This window comes from Leptodactylus fuscus, chromosome 1, assembly GCF_031893055.1.
Source record: "Leptodactylus fuscus isolate aLepFus1 chromosome 1, aLepFus1.hap2, whole genome shotgun sequence".
Taxonomy (NCBI): Eukaryota; Metazoa; Chordata; class Amphibia; order Anura; family Leptodactylidae; genus Leptodactylus; species Leptodactylus fuscus.
The window spans coordinates 366,794,462-366,815,151 of record NC_134265.1 but is presented as its reverse complement, the minus strand read 5'-3'; the positions used below and the strand labels follow the sequence as shown (position 1 = coordinate 366,815,151).

General features: G+C 48.0%; 1 protein-coding gene across 1 annotated transcript in view; it reads right to left on the bottom strand.

Moving 5' to 3' along the window:
• The window catches only part of LOC142188528 (vomeronasal type-2 receptor 26-like), a 50,591-nt gene that overhangs the window by 5,735 nt on the left and 24,166 nt on the right, over positions 1–20,690 (bottom strand). The window contains exons 4-6 of the mRNA XM_075261863.1: positions 7,601–7,651; positions 6,648–6,671; positions 2,752–2,875 (exon numbers count right to left, since the gene is read on the bottom strand). Of these exons, the coding sequence (XP_075117964.1) occupies positions 2,752–2,875; positions 6,648–6,671; positions 7,601–7,651 (199 nt within the window). The remainder of the gene's footprint in view (positions 1–2,751; positions 2,876–6,647; positions 6,672–7,600; positions 7,652–20,690) is intronic.

The window sequence follows — 20,690 nt, the reverse complement described above, 5'->3', positions numbered from 1 at the left end:
GATGCAGTAGACGTGGTGTATCTGGACATGGGTGATGCAGTAGACGTGGTGTATCTGGACATGGGGATGCAGTAGACGTGGTGTATCTGGACATGGGTGATGCAGTAGACGTGGTGTATCTGGACATAGGTAATGCAGTGGACGTGGTGTATCTGGACCTGGGTAATGCAGTAGACGTGGTGTATCTGGACATGGGTGATGCAGTAGACGTGGTGTATCTGGACATGGGTAATGCAGTAGACGTGGTGTATCTGGACATGGGTGATGCAGTAGACGTGGTGTATCTGGACATGGGGATGCAGTAGACGTGGTGTATCTGGACATGGGTAATGCAGTAGACGTGATGTATCTGGACCTGGGTAATGCAGTAGACGTGGTGTATCTGGACATGGGTGATGCAGTAGACGTGGTGTATCTGGACATGGGTAATGCAGTAGACGTGGTGTATCTGGACATGGGTGATGCAGTAGACGTGGTGTATCTGGACATGGGTAATGCAGTAGACGTGGTGTATCTGGACCTGGCTGATGCAGTAGACGTGATGTATCTGGACATGGGTAATGCAGTAGACGTGATGTATCTGGACATGGGTGATGCAGTAGACGTGGTGTATCTGGACATGGGTGATGCAGTAGACGTGGTGTATCTGGACATGGGTAATGCAGTAGACGTGGTGTATCTGGACATGGGTGATGCAGTAGACGTGGTGTATCTGGACATGGGTGATGCAGTAGACGTGGTGTATCTGGACATGGGTAATGCAGTAGACGTGGTGTATCTGGACATGGGTGATGCAGTAGATATGGTGTATCTGGACCTGGCTGATGCAGTAGACGTGATGTATCTGGACATGGGTAATGCAGTGGACGTGGTGTATCTGGACATGGGTAATACAGTGGATGTGGTGTTTATCTGGACTTTTCAAAGGATTTTGATACTGTACCACATAAATGGTTGGTATTCAAAATAAGAATTTTGGATCTCGGTGAAAATATTTGCATTTGGGTTAGCAAATGGCTCACTGATAGGAAACAGAGGGTACTTGTTAATGGTAAAGATTCAGACTGGGTCACAGTCACCAGTAAGGTGCCACAGGGGTTATCATTGGAGTGGTTACAGTCACCAGTGGGAGGCCACAGGGGTCAGTATTAGGTCCTCTCCTGTTTAACATGTTTATTAATGACCTGGTAGAGGGTTTACAGAGAAGGGTGTCCATATTACAGAGCAAGGTGTCCATATTACAGAGCAAGGTGTCCATATTACACAGCAGGGTGTCCATATTATAGAGCACGGTGTCCATATTATAGAGCAGGGTGTCCATATTACATAGCAGGGGGTCCATATTACAGAGCAGGGGGTCCATATTACACAGCAGGGTGTCCATATTACAGAGCAGGGGTCCATATTACATAGCAGGGGGTCCATATTACAGAGCAGGGGGTCCATATTACACAGCAGGGTGTCCATATTACAGAGCAGGGGGTCCATATTACATAGCAGGGGGTCCATATTACAGAGCAGGGGGTCCATATTACACAGCAGGGTGTCCATATTACAGAGCAGGGGGTCCATATTACATAGCAGGGGGTCCATATTACAGAGCAGGGGATCCATATTACACAGCAGGGTGTCCATATTATAGAGCAGGGTGTCCATATTTGCAGATGATACTAAACTTTGTAAGGTAATAAATAATGAGGAGGATAGTAGAATATTACAAGGGGATCTAAGGGAACTGGAAGCATGGGGGGCGGAGACATGGCAAATGAAGTTTAATGTTGACAAATGTAAGGTAATGCACTTTGGTCGACGTAATAAAATGTCTGACTATGGCCTAAATAGTAAATTACTGGGTAAGACTGCCAATGAAAAAGGGACAACACAAAGAACTTTCTAAGGATCTTTTTACTCCTAGGCCAGTGACAGTGACAAGAGGACATCCTCTACATCTGGATGAGAGAAAGTTCTACCAGAAACATAGAAGGGGATTCTTCACAGTAAGAACAACGAAGCTCTGCAACTCTTTGCCCCAGGAAGTGGTGATGGCGGATTCATTAAATAAGCTCAAAGTGGGCCTGGCTGCCTTTCTTGAAGAGAACAATATAACAGGTTATGGACACTAGATTTTAAGGACACATTGATCCAGGGGATTTATACCGACTGCCAGATTAATAGAAGGGTTAATATTCAATGAGCAAAATACAAAGTGTATAAAGACAAAAGAAATGTAAATCGCATCAGTTTTAGGTGTGACCTTCGCCCTTTGTAGGAGTCTTGGAGGTGATGATATGGCTCCACAGATAGCCCTGATCCCACCATCACCCGGTCTGCCTGGGATGATATGAGAAAACAGAAAGATTGGAGCAGGCCTACATCCACAGAAGATCTGGGCTTAGTTCTCCAAGATGGTGGCAGGGACAACCTCCTTGGCCACTTCGTCAAAAATTGTCTGCAAGTACCAAGAAGAACCGATGGAAGGCAAAGGGTAAAGGTCACACCGAATATTAATGATATGCACAGAACTATACATGTGGATTTTGATACGGATTTTCTCCATGTAAATCCCGATTATATTCATGTACCCGAAATCTCCTCCATCGTCTGAAGATAATTTTATATTTCACTGTTGATTTTCAGCAAACATCATCTACCAGAAGTTTGGAGATAAAATGTTGGAAAATCGACAGAAAAACTCTTTTCCATCTACTGATTCTGTGATTTGTGATGATTGAAGTGAAAGCACTTTCTTACCTGTTGTATTGGACATCTCTCCCTCAGAACACGGGACACAGTCATAGCAGCAGACGTGATATCCTCCATTAGGAGCTTTTCTGGAACCAGGAGGACATTTGTCATTGCAACGAGATTGTGGCTTCTAAGATCAAAATATATATCCTTTATAATTACTGTTACAGCATGTATAGTGTATGTGATAAATGTCTAACCAATAAATCAGGTGGTTATTTTTTATTTAGCTTTTTTTTAAACTATTTTTTCTAGTTTTGGACCATAAAACACAGTTTTTAGTACAAGAAATTTAGAAATTTTGATGAATGGCCCTTATGGCTTATAGTTATTAAGAACAGTCTGGCTCAGTGGTGTAACTAGGAATGGTGGGACCCCGAGGCAAACTTTTGACATGGGGCCTTCCCCCCGACCAACACCCGCCGAAGATCCGGACTGACCGACCTCCCCAAAAACCCTGACAAATCCCCCACCCCCTCATTTCTACCTGCACTATTATGTTACATAGTGGCCCCATGTACACACAATTATGTCCCATAGTGGCCCCTGCACACAGTATTATCCCCCATAGTGACCCCTGCACACAGTATTATGTCCCATAGTGGCCCCTGCACACAGTATTATGCCCCATAGTGGCCCCTGCACACAGTATTATGTCCCATAGTGGCCCCTGCACACAGTATTATGTCCCATAGTGGCCCCTGCACACACTATTATGTCCCATAGTGGCCCCTGCACACAGCATTATGCCCCATAGTGGCCCCTACACACAGTATAATGTCCCATAGTGGCCCCTGTACACAGTATTATGTCCCATAGCGGCCCCTGTACACAGTATTATGTCCCATAGCGGCCCCTGTACACAGTATTATGTCCCATAGCGGCCCCTGAACACAGTATTGTGTCCAATAGTGGCCCCTGCACACAGTATTATGTCCCATAGTGGCCCCTGCACACAATATTATGCCCCATAGTGGCCCCTACACACAGTATTATGTCCCATAGCGGCCTCTGCACACAGTATTATGTCCAATAGTGGCCCCTGCACACAGTATTGTGGCTCCTGCACACAGTATTATGCCCCATAGTGGCCCCTGCACACAGTATTATGTCCCATAGTGGCCCCTGCACACAGTATTATGTCCCATAGTGGCCCCTGCACATAGTATTATGTCCCATAGTGGCCCCTGCACACAGTATTATGTCCCATACTGGCCCCTGCACACAGTATTATGTCCCATAGTGGCCCCTGCACACAGTATTATACCCCATAGTGGCCCCTGCACAAAGTATAATGCCCTATTGTGGACACCCATGAACAATTATTATACACTGGGTCTTTTCAAACCCCAGAGTATAATAATCGGAGACCCAGGGGAGCTAAGAGCAGGAGATAACAGCTGTGAGAGGAACTGTGATGCTGAAAACTCAGCCCCCCTCCCCTCCAGAGAGCCGATAGTCACGTCACCCATCTGGAGATGCTGGGTAAGGACAAAGTCCCGGCCAGGGACCAAGGAAATGTTGTGTTAACAATGAGAATAATAATCACACATAGCAGGTAAACAAAGCTGCATGTCTAAAGCAATGTATTTTGGAAAACGCTTGAATTTTCATATGGTATTTGAGATGAGAATACGCCTTTAACTTGTAACAACATTTGCATTAATTTGGTATAAATTTCTGTCTTAAACTTAGCCAAATAATAGGTTGTATAACTGATAATGCACCAGATATCTTTCACTGGCTATTCCAGCCAGTCCCTTTGGTAATCTGGACCCCTTAGGGCTCGTTCACATGGTGTAACGTCCCGCGAGATTTGGCACGTGTATGCCGCGTGACCCTTTGCGTGCTGTACACGCTCCCATTCATTTCAATGGGAGCGGGGATCGTATGCGCCGTGCTAGTTTGAGGCCGTGCATTTATTCACGGCCGCAAACTAGCGCGGCGCATACGATCCCCGCTCCCATTGAAATGAATGGGAGCGTGTACGGCACGCAAAGGGTCACGCGGCGTACACGTGCCAAATCTCGCGGCATGTTACACCGTGTGAACGAGCCCTTAGTGGACCCAGCGTGTTCTGCGTGTCCATTTAATGTTAATCACTAATGTGAACTTCTACTTCTACTACTGCTGGAGTCACATTAAGACCCCATAAATGCTGTATACGCAAAATAATAAGACTGTGCACAATGTTTTTTAACCTAGAGGTCTGGGTGGAAGCATCCTCCTGGTGACAATGTTACTCAAGTCACTTACAACAACACAGCAAAACAGCAACATTGTCACCAAAGATGATGTGTGCCCCTAGCGTTAGTCATGACTCCAATCCAAGTTTGTAGCAGTATACATATAGCATCACGTAATATACTGTATAGTTTCCAGAAACAATGCTTCAACATGAAACAATGATTTGTGGAACAATAACATAAAGCACTGTCCACCAGTCCGGCAGTCGTTCTGCACCGTGAAGAGTATTACTGTATATTCTACACATAACAAAGACTGAAAACCAGAAATCACAAAACTTACCACATTGTTTTTCCATATTAATTCATTATCAAGAATTTGCAGCCACCGATCCTGTGGTATGGATTCCATCGGCAGGAAGTAACTATGTAACTTTGTTAGAAATTTCGCTTTTTCATTGTAATAAAAGATCCAGTTACATAACACCAGGAATGGTGAGGAAATGTATTTTCCCTCCTTAAGTGATATGGTTTTTCCAACAATATCCGTATATTTAAGTTGTCTCACAAAAAACTTTAGCTTTATAAAATATATATAAAATATTACTTATATATACAATACTAGTTAGCAAAAAGTACAAGACCCCTGACCATAATAATATAGATTATGGGGATAACGTCTATCCTTAGGGAGAGACCACCTTTTCAGGTGTGTGGAGACTTATACAGCCATAGTTGATCCACTGCAAGGGAACATGGGAAGAATAGGCAAATCTGTTTCCCAAGATGTAAACAGGGAGACAGTGCCTCTGTTATGCTGCCCTCTATGGGAAGCACCCTGAACATCATGCCCAACTTTCCCAGAAGTCTTTACTGCATAATGCGGGGTTATAACCAAATCAATTTCTCAGCTACGGACGGCACCGTTTCTATCTGGTTGGACTTCTTCAGCGCAGCCTAGAGAGAACTGATTTGGTAAAAGTGAGATTATCCCCATAATCTGGTCTCTCAGCCTCTCACTTCTACCAAATCAGTTCTCTCTAGGCTTCGCTGATGAAGTCTGACCAGATAGAGCCCCAAAGAGCTGGGTGAATAACATTCCCCCCTAAATAAAGGTAATCCCTAGCTAACCCTGCCTGTACATCTGTTCCTGTCTCACAGTCACATAGTTCACAGTCTCAAATTAATTGAATGTTAAATCCACCATTCGTCTAAATGGGAGGTCACCTGATTTCGGCCGCCAATTCCATTTTCCGATTTTTTTTCAATGCCTCCGTTGTCATAGTTCCTATCCCACCTCTCCTGCACAGTTATTGGTGCAAAAAATGTGCCAGGAAAGGTGGGAGGGGATACAAATTTTTACTGCGTTTGCCTCGTGATATTCGATTGAACATCTATTCAATCGAGCGGTGTTCGCTCATCTCTACTGCTCATAACTCATACCTGTGTGTTCAAGTTCGAACACAACAAGCCTTTTACAGCAAAAACAGTGAATTATCCACTAGTACCTGCACTCAGCTCATCACCCCCATTTTAAAGGCGTTCAATAGTGGGAAAAGAAATGAGTGGCTCATTAGCAATTGTATTTAGAGTATACTGCTGCTCATTACTCATACCTGTGTGTTCAAAGTGGAATACAGCAAGCCTTTTACAGTGCATTACATTTAAAAAACAAAACAAAACTGTGAATTATCAACCATACATACCTGAACTCACCTGTTCTATTGTGTTTTTAAAGACCTTTAATAGTGGAGAAAGAAATTAGGGTCTCAATAGCCATTATGTGCAGAGTATACAATTACAGGCCATTTCTCATTACAGTTGTGGAAAAAAATCAAGAATTCTTAGCCACTAATCTCTTTAGTTAACGGCTATTCTAATGTTTGATTAAAAGTGTTTATTAGTGGGGAAACGAGGGGCATATTCGCCGTCCTGTTCTGTAAAGTTACAGGCTATTTTGGCACCCTGCCCATGCTTTACCTTCTGTCCACAGAATGAGTATATGGCCATTTTCACCTTCCCTGGCAACTTATCAAAAATTACCATACAGCTTAGAAGGTGATTTTACCCCCAACACTCCGCAATAACTTACTGCTACAGCCACTCCCTCTGTAAACCCCTGCACCACTGCTTTCTGGGCAGGTACGGTATTGCAAAGAGGGAGATCAACCCTAGGCACATTTGGCTCTCAACCTCCCACTGCTGCCACCGCCACTGCCTTATGTTTATGCTGCCACCCTCTTCTCCCGATGACAATGAAAACACTTCGCCATCTGGCTCCCAATTGCGATCTGCTACATCATCATCCACTAATGTCTGCAGGTCACTTATGTCCTACTGAACAATCTCTCAGCCAGAAGACTGACCGCTCACAACACCAGGTACCTCGCTACTCTCCTCATCACTACTTGCCCGCCTACTGGAGGAAGCGGCAGACATTGGCTGAGCAATAGCTGCTGACTGTGTCTATTAGCTCTATTGCCCATCCTCACTGTTTAATGGACCTGAGCCCACAACATAGAGCTCTTCTCTGGATAAGGATGGATGACCGCTCACAACACCAGCTACCACACCACTCTCATAATTGCTACTAGAGGAAGCGGTGAATGTCTCTTCTAGATCTTGGCTGCACACTAGCTGCTGACTGTCCTGTAGTAGCTCTTCCTCACTGAATAGTGAATCTGAGCCCACAGCATAGAGTATTTCCCTAGCTGAGGGAGCTGAAAAGGACAGAGGCAGGTTGCGGACAGGTGAGGGCACAGGGCTTGCTCCCGGGCCATGCCAACTTAGGGTTGTGTCTGCTGAACCCACCAACTCCTGGCTGGGTGTGTCTTATGTGACTTGGGATGAAGTGGATGACCAGTCCAATGTTGGTTGGATTGCTTGTCAAGACACGACCGCTACTTGTCACCGTGAGCTCAGGCCTCTGTGAGTGACCCCTGCAGCCAAGGCCCTGTACTTTGCTGTGATCTGGGCCTGTGCCAGAAATATTTAGGCCTACAGTCCTCCATCGTGCATGGCCTGCTGCTTCCCTGTCTAACATACTGTTAATTAATTAATACAGGCATATACAGAGGCACCATAAAGTGGACTGGGAGAGCCATGGCTCCGACGTGGGGGTCCAGCCTGTCACAGGAACTGTTGCATTACTCAGTGGCACACAGCCTATTTCAGGCAATCAAGGTTCCATCAACTTAGCCACAGGAAGCTGTGTGTCCTTCCCATCAACTGTATGGCCCTAGGGATGTTGCTACCTACCCATTATATCATTTTGCCACTCTTTGGCCTACTCACACTACTGTCACCTTCATAATCTACCACTGGGTGACTGTAATGGCACCTCACACTGCTTCCACCTCTGCACTCTACCACTGGGTGACTGTATGGACGTTATAAGGCTGCTGCAACCTCCACACTGGACATGTGACACAGCTTCTACCTTCATGTTCTCAAGCTATTGGTCCTGCAATGTCTGTCTCACTCTCCACTGTGTCCTCAGCCTCCACTGCAGATACAACTCCAAGTGCTCCTCCAAGATACTGTTCTACACCTCATTTGTCTGGGCGAAAGAAGTAACACAGGAAACTGGAGATCTGGTACCTACATCTCGAGGTTACATAAACCCTGTGGGGGCTGAACTCTGAGGAGGAGGCCCTGAGCACTCAATTGCTTTAGCATGACAGCTGTGGGAGGGGGTGGGGTGGCAGGAGCATTATGGGCTCCATCAATAGCAGCCTGAGCCTAGAGTCGCTGATAAGCATTTTTCTTCACCTGCACAGTGAAAAAGCTGCTCATTGGTTTCTAGACACAGAGCAGAACTTGAACCAGTAGGTGGTGGCATACTTAGAATACACCCTGCCACCTGTCATGAAAAATACATTGGACTTCTGGGCAGCCAAACTAGATTTGTGGCAGCAACTGGCCAAGTTAGCCCTGAAAAAGATGTACTGCTCAGCCACTAGTGTGAGATCAGAGTGTGTGTTTAATGTGGCAAAGGCCATAGTTAACCCAAAGAGAACCCACCTGTCCTTCTAAAATTTGTACATACTCACCTTTGATAAGATGAATCAGGCGTGGATCAGCCAGGATTTCCACTGGGTCACTGTATGGCCTCATAAGACTACTGCCACCTCCACACTCTGTCACTGGGTCACTGTATGGCCTCATAAGCCTGCTGAAACCTCCAAACTCTGCCACTGGGTCACTGTATGGCATCCTAAGGCTAATACCCCCTCCACCTCTGCCACTGGGTCAATGTTTGGCTTCATAAGGCTCCTGCACTCCACATTCTGCCACTGGGTCACAATAAGACCTCAAAAAGCTACTGCCACCTCCACATTCTTCCACTGGGTCACTGTATGGCCTCATAAGGCTGTTGCAACATCTACACTGGACCAGTGATGCAGCATCTGCCTCCATGTTCCCACGCCATTGGCCCAGCAACAACATCCGTATCATCCTCCACTGTGTCATCAGTCTTGACTGCAGGGTCTCCTTCAGCATATCACCAGCATACCAGTGTTCCTCCAGCATGCCACATGTGCAAAGCACAGCATTGTCATGCTGTTCTGCACCTCATTAACCTGGACGAACAAAGTCACACGGGGGAAGGGGGGGGGAGTCCTCCATTGTCTCAATCAAGAAATCGAGTCCTGGCTTTCTTCAAGGGATTTTAAGCACTATAAGGCTAGTGAAACCTCCACACTCTGCCACTGGGTTATTGTAGGGCCTCATCATGCTACTGCCACCTCCCCACTGTTCCATTGGGTCACTGTATGACCTCATAAGGGTATAGCAACCTCCACACTCAGCCAATGGGTCACTGTATGGCATCATAAGGGTATAGCAACCTCCACACTCTGCCCCTGGGTCACTTTATGGGTCAGTGTATGGCCTTATAATGTTACAGCCATCTCGATATTCTGCTACTTGGTCACTGTATGCCCTCATAAGTTTGCTGCAACCTCCACTCTCTGCCACTGTGTCCAAATAAGCAAAGTGTGCAGCGATTCTAAGAGCGAAGTCTGTCATATGTGTGTCATACTCACTGTATGACACACACATGACTGTATTTTTTGACTACCACAGCAGACTCCTCATGTGTTACTGCAAGGCACAATGTTCTACACCACTGTACAAGCTATACAGCAAAGTATTTTCATGTTATTCACCATGAATCAATTCAGAAAGAATCAAATCTTTTTGTGAAATCCAGAGAAGCGGCCAAATCGAATTTTCCAAAACTTTGCTCATCTTTAATAGTAATGTCTATCTATGTCTGGAAGGAAAGTGAGCAAGATCATTCTACTCCGGCTTCCCATGATCTTCCTTGCAGGATGGCGATTTCTACTAGCCCATGATAATCTTTATCATCGTCATCACCATCGGCTTCTCCTCCTCCATACCAACTTTCGTCATCCATCATGGAATATGTCTCCAGAAAACAGCAATACAGGTCCATTCATCTGGTATACGAACAACTTAACTGGCACCTGGCCAAGTTCCTAGAGGTGCCATCCCAGCCACATCACAATGCGTTTCATCAACCGATTGGAGACAACTAGAGATGAGCGAACACTGTTCAGATCAGCCGTTCCGAACAGCACGCTCCCATAGAAATGAATGGAAGCACCTGGCACGTACACTTTGCCAGCGGCCGGTCGCCGTGCCAGGTGCTTCCATTCATTTCTATGGGAGCGTGCTGTTCGGAACGGCTGATCTGAACAGTGTTCGCTCATCTCTAGAGACAACCTCAGGTGAAGATACTTAGCTACCATTATTTCTCTAGAAGAGCTGTCCTTGTATTAAATCACCATGCACAATGTGACTCGCTCCTTGGATATGCAGAAACTTGCACACCTTAGGGTTTATGGGTAGGGAGAATACATGACTTCAATGATTTGAGCAGCAGTGGCCACAATCCAAAAACAAAAATGCCAGTCCTGACACCAACCCATTTGTCAAGTCCCAGTTCTAACACCATATGGGACTCTCCACCTCCTCTGGTTCCTCCTCACTGGACTACTTCTTGCCTGTGACTTTATACTCCCCCTCCCTCATTAAATATATTTAAGGTGAATTGCTGCCATGCAGAATTTGTGGTCCATTATGGCTGTAACATTTTTCTCATACGGCCTATATTATAAAAATGAATTTCTGTCTGTCTGTCTGTCCTCTAATGCGAACCAAACGACTGGACCGATCTTCACCAAATTTGGTACAGAGATACTTCAGGTATCCGGGAAGGTTTAAGACTAGAGATGAGCGAACAGTGTTCTATCGAACTCATGTTCGATCGGATATTAGGCTGTTCGGCATGTTCGAATCGAATCGAACACCGCGTGGTAAAGTGCGCCATTACTCGATTCCCCTCCCACCTTCCCTGGCGCCTTTTTTGCTCCAATAACAGCGCAGGGGAGGTGGGACAGGAACTACGACACCGGTGACGTTGAGAAAAGTAGGCAAAACCCATTGGCTGCCGAAAACATGTGACCTCTAATTTAAAAGAACAGCGCCGCCCAGGTTCGCGTCATTCTGAGCTTGCAATTCACCGAGGACGGAGGTTTCCGTCCAGTTAGCTAGGGCTTAGATTCTGGGTAGGCAGGGACAGGCTAGGATAGGAAGGAGAAGACAACCACAACAGCTCTTGTAAGAGCTAAATTCCAGGGAGAAGCTTGTCAGTGTAACGTGGCACTGACGGGCTCAATCGCCGCAACCCAGCTTTCCCAGGATCCTGAATGGAATACACTGTCAGTGTATTCCCGTATACCCAATATATACCCCCGATACCCGTTCCAACGGTGTGCCCCCCCACCTTCACCCCAGAAATACCCTGCAAGTCCCCTAGCAATAGAATTGGGGCTATATACACCCACTATTTTTGCTACTGCCATATAGTGCCATTGTCTGACTGGGAATTCAAAGAATATATTGGGGTTACGTGCACCCACAATTTTTACTACTGGTATACAGTGCCAGTTTCTGACTGGGAATTCAAAGAATATATTGGGGTTACAAATACCCTCATTTCTTGCTACTGCCATATAGTGCCAGTTTCTGACTGGTAATTCAAAGAATATATTGGGGTTACGTGCACCCACAATTTTTACTACTGGTATACAGTGCCATTGTCTGACTGGGAATTCAAAGAATATATTGGGGTTATAAATACCCTCATTTCTTGCTACTGCCATATAGTGCCAGTTTCTGACTGGGAATTCAAAGAATATATTGGGGTTACGTGCACCCACAATTTTTACTACTGGTATACAGTGCCATTGTCTGACTGGGAATTCAAAGAATATATTGGGGTTACAAATACCCTCATTTCTTGCTACTGCCATATAGTGCCAGTTTCTGACTGGGAATTCAAAGAATATATTGGGGTTATAAATACCCTCATTTCTTGCTACTGGTATATAGTGCCAGTTTCTGACTGGGAATTCAAAGAATATATTGGGGTTACGTGCACCCACAATTTTTACTACTGGTATACAGTGCCATTGTCTGACTGGGAATTCAAAGAATATATTGGGGTTATAAATACCCTCATTTCTTGCTACTGGTATATAGTGCCATTGTCTGACTGGGAATTCAAAGAATATATTGGGGTTACGTGCACCCACAATTTTTGCTACTGGTATATAATGCCAATTTCTAACTGGGAATTCAAAATGCGCAAGGCTCCCGGAAAGGGACGTGGACGAGGCTGTGGGCGAGGTCGGGGGAATGGTTCTGGGGAGCAAGGTAGCAGTGAAGCCACAGGGCGTCCCGTGCCTACTCCTGTGGGGCAGCAAGCATTGCGCCACTCCACAGTGCCAGGGTTGCTTGCCACATTAACTAAACTGCAGGGTACAAACCTTAGTAGGCCCGAGAACCAGGAACAGGTCTTGCAATGGCTGTCAGAGAACGCTTACAGCACATTGTCCAGCAGCCAGTCAGACTCAGCCTCCTCTCCTCCTATTACCCAACAGTCTTGTCCTCCTTCCTCCCAAAATTCCCAAGCTTCACAGAACAATAACCCTAACTGTTCCTGCTCCCCAGAGCTGTTCTCCGCTCCTTTCATTGTCCCTCAACCTGCCTCTCCACGTCACGATTCCACGAACCTAACAGAGGAGCATCTGTGTCCAGATGCTCAAACACTAGAGTCTCCTCCATCTCCGTTCGATTTGGTGGTGGATGACCAGCAACCCACCCTCATCGACGATGATGTGACGCAGTTGCCGTCAGGGCATCCAGTTGACCGGCGCATTGTGCGGGACGAGGAGATGAGACAGGAGTTGGAAGAGGAAGTGGTGGATGATGAGGACACTGACCCGACCTGGACAGGGGGGATGTCAAGCGGGGAAAGTAGTGTGGATGTTGAGGCAAGTGCAGCACCAAAAAGGGTAGCTAGAGGCAGAGGCAGAGGTCAGCAGCTTAGGCGAAGCCAGGCCACACCCGGAATCTCCCAAGATGTTCCAGTTCGTACCCAGCCCCGAAAAACTCCCACCTCGAGGGCACGTTTCTCGAAGGTGTGGAGTTTTTTCAAGGAATGCGCCGAGGACAGATATAGTGTTGTCTGCACAATTTGCCTCTCAAAATTGATTAGGGGCTCTGAGAAGAGCAACCTGTCCACCACTTCAATGCGCCGTCATTTGGAATCCAAGCACTGGAATCAGTGGCAGGCAGCAACGGCAGGACAAAGGCCGCCTGCCGTTCACGCCACTGCCTCTGCCACTGCTGACTGTGCTGGCGATGCACTCCAGAGGACGAGCCAGGACACCACTTCATCTGCCTCCGCCACTTTGTTGACTTCTCCCTCATCCTCCCCTGGTCCTGTCTTATCTCCTTCTCCTGCACTATCAAAGGCACCATCAGGCGCTTCTTTACAACAACCCACCATCTCTCAGACATTGGAGCGGCGGCAGAAATACACTGCTAACCACCCACACGCGCAAGCCTTGAACGCCAACATCGCTAAACTGCTGGCCCAGGAGATGTTGGCGTTCCGGCTTGTTGAAACTCCCGCCTTCCTGGACCTGATGGCAACTGCGGCACCTCGCTATGCCGTCCCTAGCCGTCACTACTTCTCCCGGTGTGCCGTCCCCGCCTTGCACCAGCACGTGTCACTCAACATCAGGCGGGCCCTTAGTTCCGCGCTTTGCACAAAGGTCCACTTGACCACCGACGCGTGGACAAGTGCATGCGGACAGGGACGCTACATTTCACTGACGGCACACTGGGTGAATGTAGTTGAGGCTGGGACTGCTTCCCAAACTGGCCCGGTGTACCTCGTCTCCCCGCCTAACATTCCTGGCAGGGACACGAGAAGAACACCCCCCTCCTCCTCCTCCTCTACCGCCTCCTCCTCCGCCACCGCCTCCTCCTCCGCTGTTAGATTGACCCCAGCTACGAGTTGGAAACGTTGCAGCACTGGCGTTGGTAGACGTCAGCAGGCTGTGCTGAAGCTGATCAGCTTGGGGGACAGACAGCACACTGCCTCCGAGGTGAGGGATGCCCTCCTCGATGAGACGGCAATATGGTTTGAGCCGCTGCACCTGGGCCCAGGCATGGTCGTTTGTGATAACGGCCGGAACCTGGTAGCAGCTCTGGAGCTTGCCGGACTCCAACATGTTCCATGCCTGGCCCACGTCTTCAACCTAGTGGTGCAACGTTTCCTAAAGAGCTACCCCAATGTTCCAGAGCTACTGGTGAAAGTGCGGCACATGTGCGCCCACTTTCGCAAGTCGACAGTAGCCGCTGCTAGCTTAAAATCTCTCCAGCAACGCCTGCATGTGCCACAACACCGGCTTTTGTGCGACGTCCCCACACGCTGGAACTCAACGTTTCAGATGTTGAATAGAGTGGTTGAGCAGCAGAGACCTTTGATGGAATACCAGCTACAAAACCCTAGGGTGCCACAAAGTCAGCTGCCTCAGTTTCTCATCCATGAGTGGCCATGGATGAGAGACCTTTGTGACATCCTACGGGTCTTTGAGGAGTCCACAAGGAGGGTGAGCTCTGAGGATGCGATGGTGAGCCTTACAATCCCGCTCTTGTGTGTTCTGAGAGAATCCCTGATTGACATCAGGGATAACTCAGATCACACAGAGGAGTCAGGGATAGCATCCGATCCGTCACAGCTGGAGAGTAGGTCCACACATCTGTCCGCTTCATCGCGTTTAATGGAGGAGGAGGAGGAGGAGGAGGAGGAGGAAGAAGAGTTGTCCGATGATGTGATGGTGATACAGGAGGCTTCCGGGCAACTTCGAATCGTCCCATTGTTGCAGCGCGGATGGGTAGACATGGAGGATGAGGAGGAAATGGAGATTGAACTTTCCGGTGGGGCCAGAGGAGTCATGCCAACTAACACTGTGGCAGACATGGCTGAGTTGATGTTGGGGGTGCTTTACAACCGACAAGCGTATTGTCAAAATCATGGAGGACAACCAGTACTGGATCTTTGCTATCCTTGACCCCCGGTATAAAAACAACATCTCGTCTTTTATTCCGGTAGAGGGGAGGGCCAATCGCATCAATGCTTGCCACAGGCAATTGGTGCAGAATATGATGGAGATGTTTCCAGCATGTGACGTTGGCGGCAGGGAGGGCAGTTCCTCCAGTAGGCAACCAAGTTCTCACCGGTCCACACAAACGAGGGGCACACTGTCTAAGGTCTGGGACACCTTGATGGCACCCCCTCGCCAAAGTGCCGCCACGGAGGGTCCTAGTGTCACCAGGCGTGAGAAGTATAGGCGCATGTTGCGGGAATACCTTTCCGACCACAGCCCTGTCCTCTCCGACCCCTCTGCGCCCTACACGTATTGGGTGTCGAAGTTGGACCTGTGGCTTGAACTTGCCCTATATGCCTTGGAGGTGCTGTCCTGTCCTGCCGCCAGCGTCCTATCTGAGAGGGTGTTCAGTGCAGCCGGTGGCATCATCACTGACAAGCGCACCCGTCTGTCAGCTGAGAGTGCCGACCGGCTCACTTTGATAAAAATGAACCACCACTGGATAGAGCCTTCATTTTTGTGCCCACCTGTGTAAAGCACCCCAACATGAAACTCCATGTCTGTACTCAACCTCTCCAATTCCTCCGCATCCTCATACTCATCCACCATAAGCGTTGCACAATTCTGCTAATACTAGGCTCCCTCCAACATGATTTCCCCCAACTCTGCTGGTTAGAGGCTCCCTCCACCCTGATTTCCACCAACTCTGCTGGTTAGAGGCTCCCTCCACCCTGATTTCCACCAACTCTGCTGGTTAGAGGCTCCCTCCACCCTGCTTTCCCACAACTCTGCTGGTTAGAGGCTCCCTCCACCCTGCTTTCCCACAACTCTGCTGGTTAGAGGCTCCCTCCACCCTGCTTTCCCACAACTCTGCTGGTTAGAGGCTCCCTCCACCCTGATTTCCACCAACTCTGCTGGTTAGAGGCTCCCTCCACCCTGCTTTCCCACAATTCTGCTGGTTAGAGGCTCCCTCCACCCTGATTTCCACCAACTCTGCTGGTTAGAGGCTCCCTCCACCATGAATTGGTCCAAACTGGGGTTTTTAGAGGCTCCCTCCACCATGAATTTTGCCCAAACTGGGCTGTTTAGAGGCTCCCTCCACCATGAATTGGTCCAAACTGGGTTTTTTAGAGGCTCCCTCCACCATGAATTGGTCCAAACTGGGGTTTTTAGAGGCTCCCTCCACCATGAATTGGTCCAAACTGGGGTTTTTAGAGGCTCCCTCCACCATGAATTTGCCCAAACTGGGCTGTTTAGAGGCTCCCTCCACCATGAATTGGTCCAAATTGGGGTTTTTGGAGGCTCCCTCCACCATGAATTGGTCCAAACTGGGGTTTTTAAAGGCTCCCTCCACCATGAATTGGTCCAAACTGGGGTTTTTAGAGGCTCCCTCCACCATGAATTTGCCCAAACTGGGCTGTTTAGAGGCTCCCTCCACCATGAATTGGTCCAAACTGGGTTTTTTAGAGGCTCCCTCCACCATGAATTGGTCCAAACTGGGGTTTTTAGAGGCTCCCTCCACCATGAATTGGTCCAAACTGGGGTTTTTAGAGGCTCCCTCCACCATGAATTTGCCCAAACTGGGCTGTTTAGAGGCTCCCTCCACCATGAATTGGTCCAAACTGGGGTTTTTAGAGGCTCCCTTCACCATGAATTTGCCCAAACTGGGCTGTTTAGAGGCTCCCTCCAGCATGAATTGGTCCAAACTGGGGTTTTTAGAGGCTCCCTCCACCATGAATTGGTCCAAACTGGGATTTTTAGAGGCTCCCTCCACCATGAATTTGCCCAAACTGGGCTGTTTAGAGGCTCCCTCCACCATGAATTGGTCCAAATTGGGGTTTTTAGAGGCTCCCTCCACCATGAATTGGTCCAAACTGGGGTTTTTAGAGGCTCCCTCCACCATGAATTTGCCCAAACTGGGCTGTTTAGAGGCTCCCTCCAGCATGAATTGGTCCAAACTGGGGTTTTTAGAGGCTCCCTCCACCATGAATTGGTCCAAACTGGGGTTTTTAGAGGCTCCCTCCACCGTGAATTGGTCCAAACTGGGGTTTTTAGAGGCTCCCTCCACCATGAATTGGTCCAAACTGGGGTTTTTAGAGGCTCCCTCCACCATGAATTGGTCCAAACTGGGGTTTTTAGAGGCTCCCTCCACCATGAATTTGCCCAAACTGGGCTGTTTAGAGGCTCCCTCCACCATGAATTGGTCCAAATTGGGTTTTTTAGAGGCTCCCTCCACCATGAATTGGTCCAAACTGGGTTTTTTAGAGTCTCCCTCCACCATGAATTGGTCCAAACTGGGTTTTTTAGAGGCTCCCTCCACCATGAATTGGTCCAAACTGGGGTTTTTAGAGGCTCCCTCCACCATGAATTTGCCCAAACTCTGCTGGTTAGAGGCTCAATCCACCCTGATTTTCAAAACAAATGTTGGTGCCAACCTCAACTTACTACAAGGGCCAAATTCACTGCTGGTGACAAGCTCTCCTCACTGCAAGTGCCAAATACACATGTTTCAAGGTGTTTTCCTACTGTCAGAGAGGTGGTATTGAGTGTGTAAAGTGTGTAGTTGTTAGGCTGTGATGTTGGGGTAATAGAGGGTCTTTGGTGTGTTAGATGCCCCCAGACATGCTTCCCCTGCTGTCCCAGTGTCATTCCAGAGGTGTTGGCATCATTTCCTGGGGTGTCATAGTGGACTTGGTGACCCTCCAGACACGGATTTGGGTTTCCCCCTTAACGAGTATATGTTCCCCATAGACTATAATGGGGTTCGAAACCCGTTCGAACACACGAACAGTGAGCGGCTGTTCGATTCGAATTTCGAACCTCGAACATTTTAGTGTTCGCTCATCTCTATTTAAGACGAGACTCCAACTCGCTCGGACGTACCGTTGCTGAGATACAGCATTCCAAATACAGTGCCCCCCCCTTAGCCAATACAAACCTGCAAGTCTTTCACTCATATTCCAACTGCAATACACACGGTCACTCCACATGCACAATACAACACTGACATCCAAACTGAGATACATGCATCAGAGGATTAGATACACAGATCAGCACACAGTATCACATGCCAGAGGATTAGATACACGGGTCTGCACACAGTCCCACACACCAGAGGATTAAATACGCACCTCTGCACACAGTTCCACACACTGAAGGATTTGATATGTGCATTTGCACACGGTTTCACATGCCAAAGGATTAGATACAGGCGTCTACACACAGTTCCACACTCCAGAGGATTAGATACGTGCGTCTGCACACATTTGTACACGCCATAGGATTAGATACACGCGTCTGCACACAGTTCCACATTCCAGAGGATTAGATATGCGCGTCTGCACACAGTTGTACATGCCATAGGATTAGATACACGCGTCTGCACACAGTACCACATGCAGTAGGATTAGATACGCGCGTCTACACATAGCTCCACACGCCAAAGGATTAGATATGCACGTCTGCACACAGTACCACACGGGGGAGGATTAGATACGCGCATCTACACACAGTACCACATGCCATAGGATTAGATATGCGCATCTGCACACAGTACCACATGCCGGGGGATTGGATACGCGCGTCTACACACGCCGTAGGATTACATACGCGCCTCTTCACACAATACCATACACGGGAGGATTAGATACACGTGTCTTCACATAGTTGTACACGCCATAGGATTAGATACACGGGTCTGCACACAGTCCCACACACCAGAGGATTAAATACGCACTTCTGCACACAGTACCACATGCCATAGGATTAGATACGAGCGCCTGCACACGGTTCCACATGCCGAAGCATTAGATACAGGCGTCTACACACAGTTCCACACTCCAGAGGATTAGATACACAGATCAGCACACAGTATCACACGCCAGAGGATTAGATACACGGGTCTCCACACAGTCCCACACACCAGAGGATTAAATACGCATTTCTTCACACAGTTCCACACACTGAAGGATTTGATACACGCGTCTGCACACGGTTTCACATGCCGAAGGATTAGATACAGGCGTCTACACTCAGTTCCACACTCCAGAGCATTAGATACGTGCGTCTGCACACATTTGTACACGCCATAGGATTAGATACACGCGTCTGCACAGAGTACCACATGCTGTAGGATTAGATACACGCGTCTACACACAGTTCCACATTCCAGAGGATTAGATATGCGCGTCTGCACACAGTTGTACACGCCATAGGATTAGATACACGCGTCTGCAGACAGTACCATATGCAGTAGGATTAGATACGCGCGTCTACACATAGTTCCACACGCCAAAGGATTAGATACGCGCCTCTTCACACAATACCACACTTTGGAGGATTAGATACGTGTCTCTGCACACAGTACCACAAGCCAGAGAATTAGATACACGTCTCAGCACACAGTATCACACAGGGGAGGATTAGATACGCGTGTTTACACACAGTACCACACGGGGGAGGATTAGATACGCGCGTCTACACACAGTTCACATGCCATAGGATTAGCTATGCGCATCTGCACACAGTACCACATGCCGGGGGATTGGATACACGCCTCTACACACAGTTCCACATGCCGTAGGATTAGATACGCGCCTCTTCACACAATACCACACAGGGGAGGATTAGATACACGTGTCTTCACACAGTTGTACACGCCATAGGATTAGATACACGCGTCTGCACACAGTACCACATGCCGTAGGATTAGATACGTGCATCTACACACAGTACCACATGCCTTAGGATTAGATACACGCGTCTACACACAGTACCACATGCCTTAGGATTAGATACACGTGTCTACACACAGTTCCACACGCCGTAGGATTAGATACGCGCCTCTTCACACAATTCCACATGCCGTAGGATTAGATACGCGCCTCTTCACACAGTACCACACGGGGGAGGATTAAATACGTGCGTCTGCACACAGTACCACACGCCAGAGGATAAGATAAGCGCGTCTGCACACAGTACCAAGTTCCGTAGGATTAGATACGCACGTCTGCACACAGTACCACATGCCTTAGGATTAGATACCCACGTCTACACACAGTTCCACATGCCGTAGGATTATATACGCGCCTTTTCACACAATACCACACAGGGGAGGATTAGATACGTGCATCTGCACACAGTACCACATGCCAGAGTATTAGATACGCGCATCTGCACATGGTACCGCACGCCAGAGTCATTAGATATGCGCGTCTGCACACAGTTTCACTTACTGGAGGATTAGATATGCGCCTCTTCACACAAT